At 36.6% G+C, this 15,796-nt stretch overlaps 2 protein-coding genes across 4 annotated transcripts; both read left to right on the top strand.

Annotated features, from left to right (window-relative positions):
* Positions 1–625: 625 nt before the first annotated feature.
* On the top strand, positions 626–1,820 carry LOC125664492 (GTPase IMAP family member 9-like). Its single transcript, XM_048897279.2, has 2 exons — positions 626–660; positions 747–1,820. The coding sequence occupies exons 1-2, from the start codon at positions 641–643 to the stop codon at positions 1,687–1,689; spliced, it is 963 nt and encodes a 320-aa protein (XP_048753236.2). The 5' UTR covers positions 626–640; the 3' UTR covers positions 1,690–1,820.
* A 923-nt stretch (positions 1,821–2,743) lies between these two features.
* LOC125664175 (uncharacterized) lies at positions 2,744–15,161 on the top strand. Of its 3 annotated transcripts, none has more exons than XM_056152614.1 (8): positions 2,744–2,851; positions 2,994–3,214; positions 3,317–3,417; positions 5,058–5,157; positions 5,305–5,346; positions 6,761–6,848; positions 11,596–11,624; positions 14,300–15,161. In XM_056152614.1, the coding sequence occupies exons 2-8, from the start codon at positions 3,154–3,156 to the stop codon at positions 14,995–14,997; spliced, it is 1,119 nt and encodes a 372-aa protein (XP_056008589.1). In that variant the 5' UTR covers positions 2,744–2,851; positions 2,994–3,153; the 3' UTR covers positions 14,998–15,161. The 3 variants fall into 3 exon arrangements, with proteins under 3 accessions (XP_056008589.1, XP_056008588.1, XP_048752712.2); XM_056152613.1 differs by having other exon boundaries at positions 2,748–2,851; positions 11,596–11,633; XM_048896755.2 differs by lacking the exon at positions 2,744–2,851 and having other exon boundaries at positions 2,914–3,214; positions 11,596–11,633.
* The last annotated feature ends 635 nt before the right edge of the window (positions 15,162–15,796 follow it).

Consider the following 15,796-nt stretch of genomic DNA (forward strand, 5'->3'; position numbering starts at 1 on the left):
AGAAAATGGATAACTACCAAACAAAGCTCCATGAACTGTTTACGAGGAGAGTGGTAATGGAGGGGTAGGATTAACTGACTAGAATCAGGTGCGAGATAGGCGGAAACAGTTCACAAAGTTCATGGACAGATAAAATGTTTTCTCCCTGGGTAAAGTTGAATTAAGTACATTCATTCACAGTTTAGCTAGTTTGATGAATAAACAGACCTAAAAAATGTAATTTCTGTCGAAACTTCAGAAAGAATTTCAAAGCTCGTTAAAATGAAATGGTAATCTTTATGTTACAAGTTTCGCTTCATCTCAGTTTATTTTCTTTATAGTCGATAAAACAGATTTTTCAGCATGTCACATAAAATGCAAAAATAATTAGACGAAAGCTCACCATAGATCACATAGACACCAAGGATATGACGTCAACGTTACGCTCAATTGAGTGTAGTAAAGCGTGACCTAATTTAAACCTCGCTACGTGAAAGTTGATTCCATTTAAAAGTAATGAAATCTATTAATCTTGACAGCTGCTTTGTTTTAAATACTTCAACCTTTGTATTTTGTGTACATGGTTTTGTCAGTTAATCTAAATTCTAAATGTTAGGTCAGCAAAAACAAAACAAACGCCAAGATCGAGATTTTCACTTTAATGGCTGCCTCATTTGTAAGGTAAAACGAAAGAAAAAATTCTTTGATTCAATTTATAACATTCTACATGGGAATGTCAATTAATAGATTTATTTTTATTACTGTAGGGAGGTGTTAAATCTTGTTCTAGTAGGATTTGTTGGCGGTGGGAAAACTAGCACAGCTAACACCATCTTAGGTAGAAAAGAATTCGTAATATCGCCCACCTCTAAGGTATCGAGCGCTCAGGGCTACCGACTGGGTACCGATTTCAACCTCGTAGACACACCAGGCCTGCAGACGACCAAGGATATTGACCATCTACGTCAAAATATAACGACACGGGATGGAATTCACATTTGTTTTCTTGTGGTCATCAAGCTCACTCGTTTCACGGACGAAGAGAGCTTTACTCTCAGTGAAATGTTTCGGCGAAATCCCGCCATGCTTGGAAGAACAGTGGTTGTTTTCACGAGTATGCGCGAAATTGAGAACAGAGATACCATTGCTGATAGAGCAATAGAAAGATACGTGAAGAGAAACTACACGCTGCTTTCTTTTCTGAAAAAATATGGACTTTCCTATGTAGGAGTCGAGAACAAATTTACAAGCGAAAACGAAAAGGACAAACGAGTTAAAGCCATTTTAGAGGCGACAAAGAAATACGGAAAAATATTGGAAGATGGAGACAATGGTAAGGTTCAGAGTAAGACCAAGGAACGCCCAAACTCTGAAATCAAAGATCAAAGCAAGACCAAAGAACATTCAAAGTCTGTACACAGAGTCCTGAGATCCATCAAATCGGATGATGGCAATGGTGCTGAAGAAAGATCAGAAATATCAGAGAATCTCGAAAGTAACTATGGTCAGATGTCGATCGATGATCACGTGTCTAGAATAGTTCAACAGAAACTGGACAAACTATTGCCTCTTCTGAAGGAGGAGATAAAGCAGGAGATAGGGGTCCAGCTACGGAAGGAAATCCGAGAGGAAATGCTACCCATTGTCAGGGAGCAAATCAAAAGTGAAATTTTAGAAGAATATGAATTTACAAACAATTCAAAATCGTAGTTTCTATAGACTAATGGACGTGAAAAATGATACAAACACATAATACACATGCTATGGCGGCAATCACGTTCGTGGTTTGGAGAAAGTTTTGTTCTGTGTTGGTCTAATTTAATATATCAGAAAATGAAATATTTGCGGAGTGGTTGTTGTTGGCTAGGCGATTTTCCTGTCCTTCTGCTGTAACTATGAAACACATCTCAACTGAAAGGCACGCTTAACATGTTCATCTCAATAACTTATTTCATAGGGCTCACGGCGGGTGTGACCGGTCGACAGGGGATGCTTACTCCTCCTAGGCACCTGATCCCACCTCTGGTGTGTCCAGGGTCCGTGTTTTTCCAACTCTCTATTTTGCATTCCTTATAGGAGTTATGAGATTGATCACCGTTCGCTCTCTTCTACGTAATCTTCACAATTCTAGAAATGTCAAATCATTTTAATGAATTTCAAAAAAAGATAAAATGAAATAAATGTTAATGAGGATAAAGCAACGGCGTAGCTTGGGGAAGATAAATATGGAAGCAGAAAGGGCAGGGAGGTTGGGGACCGCCCTAAGGCCCCCAATGTGTCCAGGTGAAAGCCCTGGTGGGGGCCAGGGGGCGAAGCCCCCGGAAGCTGGTGCATTTTAGACAATTAAGAAAGGTATTTTCAAAGTCTCCAATACACATTTTCTTTGATTTTAAACACAGGCACATGGGGTGACATCGTAACTTCCTTCAATTTAAAAAAAACAAAAAAAAAATTAGCCATTAGTTTTACTGCAATTTTTTTTTTTCAGTTTTGAGACGTTTTGTATTCTTTTTATAACAACTAAATTAAATTTGTTTTTGAATTCCGATGTCCGGCCTTACCCCCATGTGCCTTTAATCTTAAATAGATTGATAAACATAATACACCACTAACTTTTATGCCCTATTTTAATCTTAATGTATGTTGTAGTAATTGAAATATAGTCAAATTAAATAACTATTTCATTTTTTTAACGCAGCAATGTGGAAGCACATGCTTCCGTGCTTCATAGGAAGCTACGTCACTGTAAAACCCCGCCATTTTATTTCCACTATTCCTGTCGATGCAGTTAAAGCTGGAAAAGATTTCATATCATGATATAGAGATGTTTTAATTTATAGGAATTGTTATGCAAAGCGTGTGACACGAGGGTGTAAGAAAGTGGAAAGAGATATTTAATTATCACGTGACATCTTATTGTAATTCATTCACATAATCCCCGTTTTACAGTTTGCTTACTGTGGTTTTTATTTGGGGGGTTTACTTTTTAAATACAAACACTATTATTTTTGCAGTATGTGTGAGTATGACTTGATATATACGCTAGTGTCAGAAAAGGGGACGTCCTCAAGTTTGACAACCGAAAGGGTTTATATTAGTGTTCTTTGACGAACGGAAGTTGACGTCCGGTGACGTAAAGCAACTTTATCTCGCAGTTGCTTTTGAACAGTGACAATGAAAGCTCGCACATGCATTTTCGCCGCCATTTTCTTCGGACAAATTTCAAAGTTAGAAGGTACGCTTAAGCGGGGTTACTTTTTCTTATTCGGTAAAATCATAATCAAATATGTAATGGCTATCCATCATATCAATACTCATCTATTTTTCTTCCCCCCAGGATTTCTTTCTGATGACGAGGATTTGTTGACTGAGGGACCGGATTCTAGATCGGGTTCTGGGGACGGATGCTTTCAAATTCCAACTGATAGAAATTGCACCGTAAGTTTTAGAATGAGGATGAAGGCATTGTCAACTGAAATTCTACATTCAATAAGCATAGAATAGATGGTTTGGTTAGAAACATTTTTCAAAAGTCCTATTTTTCTTTTCACCATAAATTGCAACAAATAAAAAGAAAACGACCTTTTACTAAAACATGCAAATTATGTGCGTTAATTGATATAGTTTATTAACATTGAAGATAAATATTTAATCTAGGAGACACACTTGACTACTTTTGAGGGGAATATAGCTTACACAGCATTTATTCTTTCTTCAATCGTTTTCCATACTTGATGAAACTGGAATATCTTTTTGTTGTTGTTTTGTTTGTTTGGTTGTCGTGAGTTCAACCCCGGGTAGGGGTGGAAGTGGGTATCCATATAAAATAAAGTTATTTTTTCTGTGCTTCATCACTTGGGGCAGTTATGTTTATTAAAGAGTGGATTGGATATTTGTTATTTTCGTGCTATATATATGAAATATTTCAAATGCAATGTGCATCACTGTTAAAGGGACTGATTCACGACACCCCCCCCCCCCCCCCCCCATTTTGTTTTCACTTTAAAGGATCAAAATCTACATTCTAATATGTTTAGATTAAGGTTTCACAAAAAATTAAGGTTATTCATCATGAAAGAAGTTCAATATAGAGAGTTTATTATTTGTTTTGAAAACAAAGATTGAGGTGTGTTATTGTTTACGAAGTTTTCAAAATAAATGGATATTGATCCAAGATTACATATATATTACATCTCAAGTATACTTTAGGTAAAATGTGTCATTTAAAAGTTAAAACTTGTGATTGCACAAAATGAAGATGCTTTAAATTACAAAATTAACGTTTCACTGGTTTGTTTGTTTACACTAAAAGACTCGAGTCTTTGTTTACATAACATAGAATCAAAGCTAAAATATTGCTCTTATCCTTGCATTCAGACGGTCCAAATTTTGGTTGTCAACATTAAATTAATTATATTTGTGATTTTTAACATCAAAAATGAAAAATATTTCTTTCGAAAATAGTTAACCAGTCCCTTTAAAGCTACAGACACCAGTTAAATTGAATATTTTGAGAATAAATACTCTGTGAGATGCGATGCTTGATATGAAACATTTTATACTCTGTCTGTATATATTCTTATTTCAGTGTAGTACCCTCTTTGATTGCGTTCAGACTAGTGATGAAACGATTATCGCCGACATTCGATTGTCGATCGTTATTGGCTCGTTGATTACGATCATCGATTCCATTTTTCATAATCGATTGTCGCCCGAACACAAGCCCATTATAAACGAATCAACTACATATATATCATGGATGCCATGGCTAGAAAAAAAAACCCAATCATTTCATTCCTCATAAATAAGCTAATAAATGTGTGTATGTTGCGCACATATCCATAAAACTAAAAGGAAATAACCCCAAAATAATAAACATGAACTACGTGTAAATTATATTAATATTAAATTATATTTGATTATATCGATCATTGATCGATGTAGTTCTTCCGATTTTGACCGATTATCGATTATGAAATTTTTCCGATTTTTCAACACTAGTTCAGACTTGTTCAGACATGAGATGCGATGCTTGATATGAAACATTTATACCCTGTCTATATATATTCTTATTTCAGTGCAGCACCTTCTTTGATTGCGTTCAGACTTGTTCAGACATGGAGTGTGATCTGGCCCTTGTCGATTGTTTAGATGGTGGTGTTTACGGAAACTGCAGAAGTAGGTACTCGGGGCTTTAATGATGAGTGGACTTAGATGAATTAACGACCTTCCATTATTCTGACTGTATTGTGTCATGTGAGCTGCACTGTAATTGTCCATCCACTCTCATAAATTCATTTTAATTTTGTTCATCTTTTGTTTCAGGTCGATTAAACTCAACAATCACTTCGGATGAAAATTCGACGGGTATATTCTAGTTTCCAAACTATTTTACAGCAGTAACCAATACACTGTACATTGTCAAGTTTCCTTATAATTGGCTTTATCTCTACAGAAATCAAATACACCCATACCTATAGATTCTGTGATTTCTGTTATTGTTGTTTTCATCTACAATAAACTACATGCATGTGATTCTCTCATCATTTTGTCAGTCTTACATTTACAGTAAACTGTCAGTTGTACTATTACATGGTCAGTTTTACCACCACATTGTCAGTCTTACATTTACAGTAAACTGTCAGTTGTACTATTAAATGGTCAGTTTTACCACCACATTGTCAGTCTTACATTTACAGTAAACTGTCAGTTGTACTATTACATGGTCAGTTTTACCACCACATTGTCAGTCATACATTTACAGTAAACTGTCAGTTGTACTATTACATGGTCAGTTTTACCACCACATTGTCAGTCTTACATTTACAGTAAACTGTCAGTTGTACTATTACATGGTCAGTTTTACCGTCACACTGTCAGTTTTACCTTACACTTTTAGTTTTACTTTCACATTATCAGTTGTACAATTACATGGCCAATTTAATCATGAAAATGTCAATTTTACCTTCACATGGTCAGTTTTAGCTTCTGATTGTCAAATTTACATTCAAATGATCAATTCTACCTTCACATGGTCAGTTCTACCTTCACATGGTCAGTTCTACCTTCACATTGTCAGTTCTACCATCATATTGTTAGTTTTATCGTCACATTGTCAGTTTTACCGTCACACTGTCAGTTTTACCGTCACATTGTCGGTTTTAACCTCACACTGTCAGTTTTAACCTCACACTGTCAGTTTTACCGTCACATTGTCAGTTTTACCGTCACATTGTCAGTTTTAACGTCACATTGTCAGTTTTACCGTCACATTGTCAGTTTTACCGTCACACTGTTAGTTTTACCGTCACATCGTCAGTTTTACCGTGACACTGTCAGTTTTACCGTCACATTGTCAGTTTTACCGTCACACTGTCAGTTTTAACCTCACACTGTCAGTTTTACCGTCACACTGTCAGTTTTACCGTCACATTGTCAGTTTTACCGTCACACTGTCAGTTTTACTGTCACATTGTTAGTTTCACTGTCACACTGTCAGTTTTACCTTCATATTGTCAGTTTTACCTTCACATTGTCAGTTTTACCTTCACATTGTCAGTCTTACCTTCACACTGCCAGTTTTGTCCTCACACTATACGTTTTGTAACTGTAGATGTCTTTATACAGTGTATATCTGTTTCTGTTTATCATAAACTTTAACATTGGTCAACACATTTGAACTATATAAAAGAGAGACTTTACTGAATTGAAAGGTCAAGATACGTGTCTGATACAGGTCATGGTCAAGTTTTCTACAATTTAACTGGCTATTTTATTTCAGCCGTTAATAAGGAAACGACACTGATAATAGTTGGAAGCGTGTTACCCGCCATTTTTCTGACTGCGACCATCATCATCTTTGCACTCAGGTAAGTGTTTTGCTACTTCAAAGCGGTAGTGACAAAAACTAAACTCCAAGTCACTTACAACCTTAAATTCCGGAATGGATTGGAAGAAGCTTGAATTACACGAACATTTTGTAATTGATGACATACAACCATTTCTTATGCGATGTTTAATGCATGTGTGACGTTAAATTCCCCTAAATCCAAAATTGGTCTTCCCTTTGGTATCTTCCATTCTAGAGCGGAATTTGTAATTCTGTTAATTTCCCCCGTTTTCAATCTTCGTTTCAATTACACACACATACAGAGAGAGAGAGAGAGAGAGAGAGAGAGAGAGAGAGAGAGAGAGAGATTGTAAACAATGCGCGTATTGATTAATTGTATACTGTTTAATGTCCTTCTCGAGAAGTTTTTTACAATGTGCATATGAATACAGATGAAATGAATATGGTACATCTATTTTTAAACCCGGGAATTCCGACCTAATGAATGTAGAATGTAACTACATTATATAAGAAATATTTGTAGCTCCTTTTAGAAAATACTTCAAGAGTGTGTGAACTGCAACGGTTCAACTCGGCATAATTGTCATAAAGCGCTAACGCACTTTGTGAAGTATGTTTGGGGGATCTGTCCTTTCCTTAGGACAAACCAAAAACTGTTGGTTTCCTATTTTCAAAATATCTTATATTTCAAAGTGCATAAATTTGACATAAACTGATAAATTTACAAACAATGAAATCTACATTTATAAATATGCAAGACATACATGTAAATTTATTTAAGAAATAAATTTCAGTTTTGAAAATACAAATAGGCCTACTGTTAGCGCTTCATGAAAAGTATGCCTGCGTGATGCATTTTATACCCTCGTGTATTTTTACTAACCATTCAAGAGTTATGGCTAAAGTATAAAGATTTTCAAAAGTAGGTCAAATTTGAAAAGTGAAGAATTGCATGTAAAGAAAGGTCTTGTCACAAGGAGTACACATGTGAAATATGAAAACCCTATCAACATGCATTCAAAAGTTATGCCGAAGGTTCAAGTTTTTGCTGACAAACAGACGGATGGACTAAAAACTATATAAATGCGCCCCGAATATCCGATTACGGGGGTATAACATTTGCTTTTCAAAAGCATCATTCTTGTATTCAGAATCTTTCTGGAAAGGGGCGGGGGAGGGGTTGTTGACTAGAGTGCACATTAATTTTGTTTCGCTATCAACAACAATTATTCATCATGTTTCAATAATCATAATAATATTTAAGAACAATATTTGTTTTTTTTTTTTTTTTTCCATTTCACTAATGAACATAATTTTTTAAAGTACTTCATACATCGTACATTCAGGACTCATATCTTGCACGTATTATTCTAATATTTACATAGAGGCTTTTCTTCCCTGATTAAAACAACTACTATAACATCATAATTTAACAAATTAATGCGATTCTCACGATACACTCGTAAATGAGAGAGAGAGAAAGAAAGAGAGAGAGAGAGAGAGAGAGAGAGAGAGAGAGAGAGAGAGAGAGAGAGAGAGAGAGAGAGAGAGAGAATACATGTACATATACAGAGACCCGGTTCGGAATACACCAACATTGAATTTGAAAATTTTATCAATCGTGTGGTCAGGTGTTTGACCTAAATGAAATATAAAAAAGACTTTGTAAATACTACATCCAACAGTAAATTACAAACAAATACACCAGGATAAGTACATATATATTATTTCTCTTCCACACCCTTAACTTTTTATGAAAATATATTGTAACGCGATCATTTGGGAGAGAAAAATCACGTAGTTGAGTTCGATTTTGACATTAAAAAGGAAAATTGGAATAAAACACAAACATACAATAAATCAGAAACATACATGTGCATACAAAGGAATGTCATTGAATATAACACTCTTATCTTTTTCTCATAAAAAAGTAGATTAAAGCGGCTATTTAGAAAAATAAAAACCATCGAGACCGGGACCGGCTTTTAGCACTGTTTTTACTCCTCGGTCCCACCGGTCCCGGAGTTTTCACATATTATTTTACGAAAGACGACAATAATATTATCAATCAACTATCAGAATGCAGTCATGATATGTCATATCTAAATTAACGAGAAATTGGAGCTAAAATATTCTGATGTATTCTGTTTTTATCGAATAAAAAAATCTGGGACTGGGACCGAAGACCGGGTTTTAGTCACGGGACCGAGACCGAAGACCGGGACCGAGACCGGGTTTTAGTCAGTACCGTAAAATACGTACAAAAAAGACTAATACTTAATGTACAAAAATATGTACATTGCAACACGTGCATTGGTATTTGGGGGGTCAATAGGTTATCAAATGGTGAATTAGGACAAGTCCTATTCGTCCAATGGGCTGATCCACAAAGCGTGACGTAATTATTCTCAAACGAGGACGAGTTAATTAATGATGATTATCAGTGCAAAAATCAACTCGTACTCAATGACATTCCTGATTAAAAATTCTTTAAAAAAAGCACGGGGTCCAAAAGACAAAAGAAAGTAAACAAAGTAGAGCAACTCCAGAAACAAAGGATCAGCGACCTAGAAGATCCGATAATCATCAGCTTTATATCAAGATATGTCTCAGTCCTAAGATCACAAAAACTTAACAGAGTTTAGGTTATTGAACTGGTGGATTATTCTGCCATTAGGATTGGCACGCAGTCCTGTAAATTAAAAAGTAATCTACATGTAGTAGATGAGCATGTAAAACTTATTGGAAATAGGATATGGCAATATTGTTCTGGACATGATCAAACAAGTAGATGGAATGCAGAATCTGGTAAAGGTTTTGATCATATTCATCCTGGCTTTGTTTATACCTTGAGGGTTAAAAGACTTCACTGTGTTTCCAGCCGCAGGTTGTCTGTCGGTTCGTTAGTGGATTAGTGTTCAGCTTGTCTGGTCACGCTTGGGCGGAGTCTATCGGGGAATACCTTGTATTGAAGCCTTTGGTAGATCGTATGTAAGAAACAAATTTCATAATTTAAAATACATGAGGGTAGGAACTGCGACTCTTCTCACAGGTAGACTTCAGGAGGAGATTCATGAAGTCATACCCTCATGTATTTTCGAAAACGAACTTTAAAACTTAAAGACCTCCCTACTTTAGCTGTAGCTTGTGCTTCGTTTTCTACCAGTCCTCCTTTTAAAGAAAAATTGATTTATCTATTATATTTTTGGTAAATATTAAACACTGATGTTTCTCCAGTAAGTGGACAGTCCTTTTCCCCTCGGGTATTGGAAGATAAGGGTAGAAAACGTTTAAATGGCCACCCTTAGTCTGAAAACTACAGAATTACCACTAGAGTTCAATACAAGTAAATGAGGTAGAGAGCAAACGTTTAGGTTTTGTAGATTTTTATTGTATTTATTTTATGAATTTCATCACCAGCACAAGATTGTCCAGTCTTGCCTTTTGGATATAATTTTGTTCATTACAAAAATGACTTATAATAGAAAAGAGAAATCTGGACAACCATGTGTGCGATATAGACAAAACCTGTAAAAGACCGGTCATTCGATGAATATTAATTAATAGAGATTCAACAAAAACAGACAAACCCGATCGCAAAAAGACTGAATTGAGCTGAACTAAATTTATTTAGCTCCTCACAATTCCACAATCGTATACAGAGATTTAGTATTTTACATAGAAGCGATGGTAATAAATCACTAAATGTTTCAAGGCGTGCGTGAGTATGGAGATTGGAAACATACATAGTTTTAGATTCGAGTAGTCATTGGGTCGGGAATCATATTTCATTAATATTTCTTATAAAAAGCATAGTGCTTAATGTTAACCAACTTTTCAGTAAAATAAAAAGCCAAGCCTCTAAGTTAAGGTATCAATGCGCAACTTGGGACATTGTAAATTGCATAATCCAAACTTTAATGCTGTTCTATATCATCGGGGCCGTATGTCACATCTAAAGTGGGGAGGTCCTTTACATTCCAGCCGTTAAAATGGGCATACCTTCTTAACAAGATTCATACGCAAACTGCTCACAACTGCAGCGCATTCATGAGGTAATGGCTAACAGTGCAATATGTAGAGATATCAAAGGCAGCAACACAATGAAAGTGTTACCTGAAGTACAATACAGAATATGTAGAGATATCAAAGGCAGCAACACAATGAAAGTGTTTAGAAGTACAATACAGAATATGTAGAGATATCAAAGGCAACAACACAATGAAAGTGTTTCCTGAAGTACAATACAGAATATGTATGTATTCACAGATTGTACGTGATTAATATCTATAACATTTGTAGCAAGGAACAACTTTGGTATCATTGATTTTACCAACCCTTGTTTACTTATACCAAAGTAGGAGTGACGTGTAGTTACCATACTGTATTCAAGTCTAAACTGCATGAAAATTGTAATGATAGTAAATATACACAAATATACAGGGGATGCTTACTCCTCCTACGTACCTGATTACACCACCAGATCGTTCTTTGCTAGATCAAGATATAGGGCGTGACCGATCGACAGGGGATGCTTACTCCTCCTAGGCACCTGATCCCACCTCTGATATGTCTAGGGGTCCGTGTTTGCCCAACTCTCTAATTTGTATTGCTTATAGGAGTTATGAGATTGATCTCTGTTTGTTATCGTCACCTTTTATAGGAGTTATGAGATCGATCACTGTTCCTCATCTTCATCTTTCGTTCAATCCTTTTTTTAATCACGTGTGTGCTATTTTTATATGTGTTTTATTCTTTCTTTCCAGAAATAAAGAATGCTGTTGTACAAGAACGGGTAAAAGAGGTACATGTATTATGTCCTGTCTGTAATTCTGTAATCATGTCTGAAACTTTAACCTTGCTAATAACTTTTGAACAGTAAGTGATAGAGCTTTGATATTTCACATGAGTATTCCTTGTGACAAGACCTTTCCGTGGGTACTAACATTTTTTACCCTGTTACCTTGGAGTTTTGACCTACTTTTTGAAAACTTTAACCTCGCTAATAACTTTTGAACAATAAGTGATAGAGCTTTGATATTTCACATGAGTATTCCTTGTGACAAGACCTTTCCGTTGTTTTTGTCCTGTCTGTAATTCTGTAATCATGTCTGAAACTTTAACCTTGCTAATAACTTTTGAACAGTAAGTGATAGAGCTTTGATATTTCACATGAGTATTCCTTGTGACAAGACCTTTCCGTGGGTACTAACATTTTTTACCCTGTTACCTTGGAGTTTTGACCTACTTTTTGAAAACTTTAACCTCGCTAATAACTTTTGAACAATAAGTGATAGAGCTTTGATATTTCACATGAGTATTCCTTGTGACAAGACCTTTCTGTTGTTTTTGTCCTGTCTGTAATTCTGTAATCATGTCTGAAACTTTAACCTTGCTAATAACTTTTGAACAGTAAGTGATAGAGCTTTGATATTTCACATGAGTATTCCTTGTGACAAGACCTTTCCGTGGGTACTAACATTTTTTACCCTGTTACCTTGGAGTTTTGACCTACTTTTTGAAAACTTTAACCTCGCTAATAACTTTTGAACAATAAGTGATAGAGCTTTGATATTTCACATGAGTATTCCTTGTGACAAGACCTTTCCGTTGGTACTAAACCTTTTGACCTTGCCATTTGACCTTCTTTTTTTTTTTTACATTGGTCATAACTTCTAAATGGTAAATATTAGAGCTTTCATATTGCACATGAGCATTTCTTATGACAAGATCTTTCCACTGGTACCAAGATATTTGCCCTTGTGACCTTGGCCATCTTCGGAATTGGCCATTATCGGGGGCATTTGTGTTTCACAAACACATCTTGTTTAAAAGATTCAATACATGTTCATTCGTTGGTCATGTTGGCCCCGCCCTGGGGCCTGAACCCGTTACTCAAGGGCCATGAATTTCACAATTTTAGTAGACACCATAACCATACATTAAGTTTTTCTCCCACGTGTGGGAAAATAGAAAAATATTTTTAAAAATTTGCCTTTTTGCATATTTTGCCATACCTATGAGGCCCCGGGTGAGATATTGTCATAATTTTTCCCTCTTATCCTAGAGATGCTTCAAACCAAAGCGGTAATGATTGGCCTTGTAGTTTTTAAGAAGATATTAAAAAATTTAAAAATTTTATGGACAACGATGGACGAAGATCGATGGCAATAGGTCACCTGAGTCACTCAGGTGATCTGAAAATATAGTAATTTTTTTCTGGGTTAAAAAAAGCGATACTGGTGCCATTATCAGTGTTCCTGATACAAATGAAAACGTAGAAACCTTGGTGTGATTTATGGACAAAAATAACCTGTAGAATCCTTTATTTTCTTGGGATAATTTTTCTTGGTTTTAGAAAAATACGCAATTCGTGTGTTGTTACTCATTCCCGCAATTTATTAGTTTCTCTTGCATTACAGATTAACCGGACTTGGTAACCTAGGGTTGGTTGGTTGTATATTGTTTAAAGTCCCGATCGAGAATCTTTTACTTATATGGAGACGTCATTATTTATCATGCCACACCTGCCTCGGTGTTTGTGCATTCTCTCACCAGAGGGCGCGTTACGCAAGCTACTCACGGAACTCTGGGTAGAGAATGAGTGTTTGTGGTCTCATCCGAAGGACCGCCCCATTTAGTCGCGTCTTACGACAAGCAAGGGGTACTGATCTAACCCGGTTAGCCTATAGTTATCTCGCTTTGCTACAGTGAGATCACGGATCGAATTCTCGATCCCGACCATTCAAATCCAAGGCGTGCAATGACGGCGTGAAATCTATGACGTAAACATGGTTATGGCTGTTGAAGGCGACTTCGGTTTGTACCCGAACACGACCTCGGACTACCTGAGTTAAATCCGAATGGAGGGGGTTTCAGTTCTTATACATGTATGATGTTTTGTGACATTTGAACTCTCTACTCAACTAACCATACCTTCTACGAGGGTTAGTCTGGTAACAATATGTTGGTATTGTAATGATACTGCGCATGTGTCAGTTTGTACCCGAGTTAGGAAGGTAATATCCCAATGTCCTTTCTTTATCCCATGCATAATACTCCAACCAAAGTCGCCCTAGAGTCACGGGTATCTCACCCCGCGTCACGGTAGGCGGCGACACGATAAGAACTTTCACTGCACCATGAGTCACGGGTATCTCACCCCGCGTCACGGTAGACGGCAACACGATAAGAACTCTCACTGCACCATGAGTCACGGGTATCTCACCCCGCGTCACGGTAGGTGGCGACACGATAAGAACTTTCACTGCACCATGAATACAGTTTTTAGGTCAAAATTTGTGACACTTCACCTAAATCTGGTGATGTTTTTATAGAAGTGAAAAATCTTCACATGGGACGTAAATTAACATACAACGTATTGAATTATTCGTGTCGCAATGGATTGAGTGAAAAATGTGAAGATAGCGAACAGTGATCATTCTCATTTATTTTCGTTATCCCGTACAGGTAATGGGTCCAAACACGCTGACGTGTTCCAACCACAACTGGTAAATCAAGATCGAAAAACAGCCAAGGTTTTAATCAGTCCTATCCAGGTCAATGTACGGGACAACTCAAGAAATAACGAACAAGCGCCACCAAATATGGTTTCATTTTCGACGAAAAAATCAGTTGTTAATCAGCACAGTACATTTAAAAACGATTACCAAGAACTGTCGGACATCAACAGGAAACAAAATGGAATGAAGTCTGATAGGTCTTCCACTGTCTTAGATAGCAGTTCCGAACACTGGAAGAAAGCTGATGAGGAATATCAAAATATTGAAGATATAGACCAGAATTACCCGTTTATAAACTCTTCCATTCCCCCATATCATCTGCGAACAACGACCGAGGAGAAACCAGTAGACAGAAATGACCCCATGTCTTACTATCAGCCAATGAACGTGACAGACCATTACTGGACGATGACCAGTCCTGACGTCGATTTGTACATTCCAATGGCGGAATCGGCCGTCAGTGAAGATGGAGGGGAGTACGCAAAAATGGGAGGGTCAATCCACCGCACCAGCAACGTCTACGTTAACGGCATGCTGAGGGAAAATCTGTATCACAATGAGACTGTAGCTCAACGGGTTGCAGATTATTCCAACGATTCGGGAGACACAATGGAAGAGGAAGTATACGAGAAAATTGACAATTAAAATTAGAGTAAAACTCTCTGGTGCACGGCATCCAACATTTGTAAATTTTTCTGTGTTAATTTGTGTTATTGCTGTGAGGATAATTCAGCACCATTTACATGAACATGTATTATAAAGCTTACCTTCCAACCAGAAAACTTTAGAATACAACACATGTATTAGCATTTCTGTTTTGAATCATTGGAAAAAGTTACACTGAAGAAAGAGAAGGAAAAATAGGGGAAAGAATTTTCTTTTAATAGTGTAGTACATCTAGACGTATACATGAACATGTATACTTAAAGTAACCATACAAGCTGCAGCTCTGAGAAATGTTCAGTTATATATCTAACCTAGGCAAACAATCACACCAATTGTCTTGGCACACTTGAAAAGCGAAAGATTGACAATGAAATAGACGAGTCCGTTTCCAGATAAGAAATTCGGAGAACCATTTCAAGTCGAAAATGGAAATTAAGAAGCACCTGTACAATACCCTAAACCGTGGACAACAAGATCTGATTCCATTCAGAAACTGTTTAATGTTTGTATATTCAGACGTATAATTATCCAAGATAGTTTCACAGTACCTATATATAAAGCAAATAGTATATCAGATCCCCGTTTTTTACTCTTATTGTTTACCTAACGTATTCACTACCTTCTCCACTGCATTGTGTGCCTCATTGTTACTGGAATAAATTCCCCATTCACTCAATCGTACGGAACACGTTCATAACGTGAAAGGAAAACCCCATAAGGACACCTACCTGATCCCTGATGGGAAATCCCTAGTTACAACCTTTTGCTAACTTACATA

The sequence above is a fragment of the Ostrea edulis genome, chromosome 1 (assembly GCF_947568905.1).
Source record: "Ostrea edulis chromosome 1, xbOstEdul1.1, whole genome shotgun sequence".
Taxonomy (NCBI): Eukaryota; Metazoa; Mollusca; class Bivalvia; order Ostreida; family Ostreidae; genus Ostrea; species Ostrea edulis.

Coding starts and splice junctions, on each gene's coding strand:
- LOC125664492 (XM_048897279.2), top strand. CDS start 641: ATGGCTGCCTCATTTGTAAG. Junction 661..746: donor ATGGCTGCCTCATTTGTAAG/GTAAAACGAAAG, acceptor TTATTACTGTAG/GGAGGTGTTAAATCTTGTTC.
- LOC125664175 (XM_056152613.1), top strand. CDS start 3,154: ATGAAAGCTCGCACATGCATTTTCGCCGCCATTTTCTTCGGACAAATT. Junction 3,215..3,316: donor ACAAATTTCAAAGTTAGAAG/GTACGCTTAAGC, acceptor TCTTCCCCCCAG/GATTTCTTTCTGATGACGAG. Junction 5,347..6,760: donor TTCGGATGAAAATTCGACGG/GTATATTCTAGT, acceptor ATTTTATTTCAG/CCGTTAATAAGGAAACGACA.